The sequence below is a fragment of the Amphibalanus amphitrite genome, unplaced genomic scaffold (genome assembly GCF_019059575.1).
Source record: "Amphibalanus amphitrite isolate SeventyFive unplaced genomic scaffold, NRLGWU_Aamphi_draft 001890F_arrow, whole genome shotgun sequence".
Taxonomy (NCBI): domain Eukaryota; kingdom Metazoa; phylum Arthropoda; class Thecostraca; order Balanomorpha; family Balanidae; genus Amphibalanus; species Amphibalanus amphitrite.
The window spans coordinates 51,975-59,327 of NW_024883383.1; the positions used below are offsets into that span (position 1 = coordinate 51,975).

The window sequence follows — 7,353 nt, forward strand, 5'->3', positions numbered from 1 at the left end:
CTTAAAAAATCGAGTTCCCAACCCCATTATTGACCAGATATCTGTGCCTAATTTAACCCTCGCCCGTATAGGGACGGGGAGGGGGTCGAGCGGACCCCCCCCCTAGGTTTTTGCGACTAACTCGCGTAAAAAGCGGCCGATTGTGACAAAACGTTCAGTATCCTCGCGTTAATCAATTTTACACCTACCCTAAAAATTTCATGACCCCGACTCAAATGACCTTTGACCTGTGACCTACTTTTCGAGACCATATTTGGCCGGAATCGCGATTCGGCGTATGTCGGCTCGCATTAGCAGCGCGTTTGCAGTCTTTTCGTGGTTTTAAGCGTTCAAACATGTGATATGATGTTGCTCCCATGCATAAGGGTGGGTGTCAAGGTCACCTGAAGTTCAGGTCAGGTCATTGACCTTTGATGACTGCGGTTCACTTTTTCGAGTTATACATGTTTCTAGGCTAGTTTTTGTAGCTGATTTCGAAATAAACAACCATTTGAACATTAACGAAGTAGTTTTGGTGTCCTTGTAACATGTTACGAAGCTGTCAGAGGCGGTTGACACCTACAACGAATATCCGGCGACCCCTACTGGTTGACCTGACTTGACCTGACCCAACCTGGCCTAAATGGATGAAGACATTTGTGAACAAAACTAGCATGTTATTCGTAATCAGCACCCCGAAAAACCATAGAGGCCACACTTCACGACGTTCTAACAAAATCCTATTTTCCAGACTTGTGGGTCATTGACCTGACCTGGAAGGTGAACCAATGACCTAGGACCTTAAAATTGGGTATCATCGGCTTCCTTTTGTCACGGGCAACACGCTCGTTTTTCCGCGAAGCTCTAGCTCGATCAGGGGCAAAACGGCAAGGGGGGCCCATCGGACCCCCCTTGTACGTTCGCGGCTGGCAAAACACCAATGCAGGCGAGGGTTTAGGGCTTACGCACGGTCGTTTTCGCCTTCAAGGGAGACTAAGGTGAGGGGTGAATTAAAATCTCAATTCATTGAGATTTTAACCCCTGGGGCCGGCGCGGGTTAACACTCAACATGTATAGCGATTTTAGCCATTGCGTGACGTAAGTTTCAGCTGCTCACTGATTGTGCTTACCTTGCAATTCGGAGCAAATCACTCTTCCAGCACTTCACAGGCAATGTGCGCTCCACGTGGGTACACAGTCCGGCATCACCTCGGTTTCGCTATGCCCATCACGTGACTTCACCGCTGAGACATTTTTATGTCACATGACACATCTCGCCGATGTATGATGTATTTCAGTCCTTATCAAATTAAAAAATAATAGGGTTATATTTAACGTATTACTTCAAGACTCACCGATTATTTTGCGGAACAGCATAAAACGCAAGAGCGCACAATGGACATTAGAGTTGAAGGGTCCGGTCCTCACCGTGCCCGGTCGACCGCCGGCGGCTGGCCGGTGGCGTACGCCGGCAATACTTGACCACTGCGGTGGAAGGCGAAACTTTGAAGTCCGGGGGAAGCCCGGGTCGACCGGGCGCTATACGGGTCGGGCCTGAGTTCTGCTAATCTCTTCCTGACCAGGATTTCATAGTGCCATGTAATGTCATGAAACGGTCGTGCTTCAACAAACTCAACATTGTCCAGCTAACCTCATGCAGACCAGATTGTTTTCAAAGTGCCTAGACCGTTTGCAAACGGCCTGGTGTCTCGAAAGTTGTCATACGGCCTAGACGGTTTCCAAACGGCCTGAAATTTCAGGCGGTTTGCATACAGCCTGGAATTTCAGCCCGTATTCAAACGGCCTGACTTTTCAGTCCGTTTGCATACTGACTGGGCTGTCCAGGCCGTTTGCAAACGGCCTGAATCGGACCAGGCCGTTTGCAAACGGACTGAGTTTTCATACGGCCTGTAACATATGTATTGTGTGTAGGTAATTCGTTTGCCAAGTGGTAATGTAAATCACAAAAATATAACTATTCGAAATATTCAATCTTAAACAGGCGTAATTGAATCAAAGAAACTGTCACGCGTCGTCGATGAAATTACAACATTAACGAATCCGAGAAATTATCCTTTGTTTATCACTGAAGCTGTAATTATAGGGAAGATTTTTATATGTATGTATATAGATAGAGATTGTAGATAGTTAAAGTAGATTGTTATACCTAAGCAGAGATAGCAGTAAGACTGCTGTTATCTACAAGATATCAGAAACAAGGAGGCAGACAGATATTGTAAACATACACGGCTTCAAGACATTTGTTCGGTGTATAAATGTGTAGCGCCTGTAAGGACCAATGCCACGTGGTGGATACGTTTACAGTCAGGACCACCCTCAAGGTCGGGCTATACGAAGGCCGAGACTAAACCATGAGGTCATGATATAATGGCCCCCGACGCTGCGTTATATCACATGAACGATGCCCTGCGCAAACTATTGCCTATGGAAATCGGATAAGGTATGGCATATTACATGATATACCGGGTAGCCATAGATAAAATGAACTAATGTAAGGAGATATACAGCATTCCAGCGCCATTATTTTACGTTTGAATTATAGTTTCCTCAGGAATATCATATTTTACGCACGCCTACGCATAATGAACGTGTCTGGCGACTGTTACCTATTTTACCTTGGTGCATAACCTGGGTCGAGTTTTGCAAGATTTCAACACAGAAGAGTGTGTGCCTGCGCGTGCCCACGTGTATTTCCGATTGTGTTGCAGCACGACAATCGATAATCGATGCAGAGATAAAAAACTCGTCCGAAATTGGTTCACGACTCACAAGTGATGTGACTCCCGGGACGAGTGTCAACGCCCAGCATTGACATTACAATGAAAAAATGAGGCTAAAGGAAAAGAGAGCCAAAATGCCGTTCATATTAAGCGCATCATTTAGATATGAATTAGTGAGATGTTTAACGTTAGCCATTTGGTGATGACTTCATGTGTTTGGGATCTAATTATGTATCCGGTTTTTTGGTATGTGAAGATCATCTTAATTGCCATGGCGTGCAGATGAGATTCTAAGCTCATGCTTAGAATCTCATCTGGTTGGAGTTTTTTTTTTTCGTTTGTTTGCATTTTCTTTCAGAGTGATGCTTAAACTCAAGCGCTCTGCGCTTTTGCATCCCTCTGCCTCATTCTTCCGGAATCTTTCTGTCTCTGCTAATAAACATTGTGTGTGTGTGTGTGTGTGTGTGGCGTCTGCCACACCAAGTTAAACATTACGATTCTTTCATTTGCATTGCAGCACCGTTTTGCAGCTATCCGTTATTGGAAGTTTAGCGACCTTTCCTCTGTTTACATAACATCCTCAACATTCTGCACAGAACAGATTTTCATCGCGAAGGGTACACGAATTCCATCCCCGCCCCTCCCTCCACCGTCAAAAGTGAAGGACGCTTTGTTGCATAAGATGAAGAAGCCACAGGCAGCAACGGCACGAGCCTTCACCAATACTAAGCAGTTACATAACTCCGCTGCCCTCAACAATCCGGCCATGTCCGTTGCTGCTGGTTGCTAAGCACATTCGAAGATGCTTCGGTCGTCGTTTTTGGTATAAACATGCGGCCCGCTGCCCGTGACTAAGCCCAGTCAATAAAAATTGCTGAAGTTACGAAACGCTAGAGTGTGTGGTACGGAAACGCCTTAATAACTACGTATTACGCAACGCTAGAAAAACGTTAATGTCCGCTTGACAAAAAGACACTTTATGTAATCAACTATCAAAGCTTTTGGTAGTGTCGGACGTGGAAGAATTTCCCTCGTAGTTCCATTCCCTTCCATTCCCTATGATGTAACCCATGCAGACCTCCCAGTTACCCATTAGAGAAGCAGCGGGGGACGGGGACTTACCTCCTCTGTATTCGTACACGTGCACTTGGACGCCGCGCCGGGCTAGGTAGCAGGCGTTCAAAGCGCCGACCTGGGGAGACAAAGACACGAAAACAAGTCAGACGTTGGAACAGCTCGGTACTGATATTAAAAAGCAATCCGAGAGCACAAAGGCACCGAGTGAGCTTCAGGCTCGCAATCCTCTACTCTAACATGATTGCATGTCTGCATGTCCAATACTAGCATTACCTGTGCCGCATGGGGCATCCCAAAACGGGGAGGGCTCTCCGGGCGGTTTTTATAACGAGATCTATTGATCGTGTTTTTGGCCTCCCTGGAAATAAACCGCCCCTGTCCTCACTGCCGACGGTAGTTTCGATCAACAAGATTCGTTATTCATCACAAAGCACGATCGCACCGGCAGCAGCGCCATCTGAGCCTAGCAAGGGCGTTTTTGCTCGTTCATGGGGAAGATCGGTGATGACAAACAACGATGATCATTTCACCTAATGAACTCAATTCATGGGATGCAACTCAACACAATCAAGAAATACAGATGACATGGTTTCTAAAGAATGCTTAAAAAGGCAATAATTATTGCCGTTAAAATTAGTAAAAGTAGGTGAACGAGATATAATCGAAACGCAGTAGGCAGTAGAATTCGAAAATAAATAAGATCATTTATATCTCATTCAGGCAATGACCCATTATAATTGGCAGGTATTATTGGCATATGTAAGCTCATCAACGTAACTGACGCTATCCTCAAACACTTAAACGGTCATTATGTTCTATACAATAACGTCATTCAAATGACATCATTCGATGCGATAATATTTTCATCTTTTGATTTAGACGCACCATAAAAAATGAGCAGCGGATAAGTGACAAAAACATCACTTATCGTAGCATAAGTTCCGTCAAATCGCACCATTTAAAAGTTTGATAAAAATTGCCATATAAAGCCTTTTCAACGTTTAAGTCGCATGTGATGTAACAATTTGAGACGAGGGATGTACTTTCATCTTTGTAATCTTCATAGCACCAATAAACCTCCACAGCGTCATGCAGTCATGGTCAAGATTCCTATAGATAGTCAGGGTTACAGTGCGTGTCCACTCTCTGTTCTGCTGGCTCTGGTTTCAGGGCATTGCCGTATGCCGAGGTAGTGGAATGTACCACCGACCCCCAAATCGACATCCACAGACCTAGTAGCAGATGAGTGCCGCGACATGACGTTTTAATTCACATCTGTATTTTGAATCTGGCTTTTGAATTTGGCTTACGGCTTTCGCGTGGGTCCGATACCTGAGGATAAAGGGAAAGTGAATAATTCCTCTCCGTCCCAGGGAACCGATGGCAAGTCGGCCATCTCCATGCCGTCCCAGGCGGCATTCCTCTGGAGTCTAACCAAAGGCCGTATATAGGGTCTAACCGCCCTCGTCAGCGCCCAGGGGAGGATACTCGTGAGTAATTCGTAGTTAACGAACAGGGCCCTGGGGAGGGCTAAGTGGTCACTATTTTTAGCCGGAATGTGATTTTAATCACCGACCTTTGCGGTCAAGCGAATTACGTTTGATCGATGGGACTCGCTCGGGCTCCTTTGGTAGACAGCTAATTTATTGGTCGGCTAGACCTCGGTGAAACTATGGATAAGTGGGCAGTATTCATGGCTGGATTTATTTCGTTGGGTCGCGAGAGTGCTGCTTCGACAGCTACATACTATGAGCAACTTGGGCATATCCGTAATCAATGAGACGTTTCGACCAGCGTCTTTTCTTAATTGGTACACTTAACACGGGGATAATTTGAACGGTTCGGACACGGGACAACTCTAGCTGCACGGTTTTAAACCCCTAATTATCTCATAAAGCGAGGTTTAAACTCGTCCGACCGTGATATCAACAATGCTTTTTGTCCGGCTTCAGCCCAAATTGTCCGACTATCACGACTGTTGGATTCATTCAACTTTTCCCTGAACAATTGAGTGAGCCGGAGTTAACCAGCCGGGACTTGGAACAACCAGACTTTGTATAAAATTATACGTCCTTTAAATTTCAATATTCAGTTAACCCATTTCCCAGCCCCCGTATACCACTTTCGACAGACAGTGGGCAGTGGTACCCCGGTCGCCCCCGTGCACCCAGTCCAGCGCCGTCCGTCGCCGCTCCACTCCAGGCGCTCAGCTGGCGGTCGGCAGATCAGCTGACTGGTCAGCTGATCGCCGGCCCGAGCCGACCGATCGCGGCACGATCGGTGATCTCTGAGGTCGATAAGTCCGGCACCGGGCCCCGGTTACCCCGCTGGTAGCTACGGCCTACGGGGATCTTCAGTGAGATGGAAGGGGAAATATCAGGGTGCGAAGAAAGACCGGGAGCGTGCGCTGAGGCTCACTTGGTCAGACAAGGTATAAATGGAGGACCATGCATTCAAAGGCCGCCCACCCTAAAAGCCCCAGGTCGAACGTGACATTATATCCAGTCAAACACGTGGCATTAAATTCATTCTCTTTTTAACGATTTGGGACTTCGTGTACCAAATGAGGTCTAGTCCGTAGAGGTGCCGACTAAAATAATTAAGTTACATACATGATACAAATTATTTGCTTCATGGGCAGGGCTGCGGAGCCGGAGTCGGAGTCGGAGTCGGAGTCGGAGTCGATTTTGGAAACCGGAGCCGGAGTCGGAGTCGGAGTCACCGACAAATCCATCGACTCCGCAGACCTGGGAGGGCTGCGGAGCCGGGAGTCGGAGTTGGAGTCGGTCGGAGTCGACAGTTCTGCCCGGAGTCGGAGTCGGAGTCGGAGTTGGTTTTTGTAAGCCGGAGTCGGAGTCGGAGTCGGAGTCACTGGAAATCCATCGACTCCGCAGCCCTGTTCATGGGCATGGGGCGATGCAAATTATAGCAGGCCTACGATACCACACGTATGCACTACGAAGTATGCATGCCTGCAAGTCTGCATGACTACCCCTACCAGGACCCACAGCGAGATGAAGGTTCACTCACCAGTCCGCCGCCGACGATGGCCACCTTCTTCTCGCCGCTGGCCATGATGAGGTCGCCGGAGACGTCGCCGCCCATCATGTCGCCCTCCTCGGTGATCCTGCTGACTTCAGCCGACTTCTGCGGACCCATGGTGACCTCTTGGAATCTTCAGCTAGCAGCTACAAGCCTCGGCTGACCTCTGGCGACTGCGTCGGTTTGCTCCCGTCGATCGAGTGCCGCCACCGAGCTGCGACTGAGAGGATCCCGCGTCGGCGCCGCAAAGAAGACACCGGTCGGTCGCCGCCGGCGACGGAGCCGGGGACAACGCCAGAGACATCTGTCGACAGCGAGGAGAAGCACGGGCGCCGGGACACCGCGGTCAAATGGCGGAGGAAAGGTCGGATCGGGCACGGGAGGGATGCGTGTGCATGGGGTATTACATTTGTACGATACTATAAAATGAATTTGTTACATCCAAATACGCAAAAGATTTTATCGAGCATCCATCGAGCATCCAGATGATGAACGAGCACTCAGCCTTATGACA

General features: G+C 48.0%; 1 protein-coding gene across 2 annotated transcripts in view; it reads right to left on the reverse strand.

Annotated features, from left to right (window-relative positions):
• The window catches only part of LOC122375665 (kynurenine 3-monooxygenase-like), a 37,056-nt gene extending 29,959 nt beyond the window's left edge, over window positions 1–7,097 (reverse strand). Inside the window, exons 1-2 of one of the 2 annotated variants that reach the window (XM_043355146.1) lie at window positions 6,828–7,097; window positions 3,843–3,912 (exon numbers count right to left, since the gene is read on the reverse strand). In XM_043355146.1, coding sequence (XP_043211081.1) covers window positions 3,843–3,912; window positions 6,828–6,956 — 199 coding nt within the window. In that variant the 5' untranslated portion in view covers window positions 6,957–7,097. Of the gene's footprint in view, window positions 1–1,109; window positions 1,152–3,842; window positions 3,913–6,827 lie in introns of those variants that run through there. The other variant, XM_043355147.1, reaches the window with a different exon arrangement.
• Window positions 7,098–7,353: the final 256 nt, after the last annotated feature.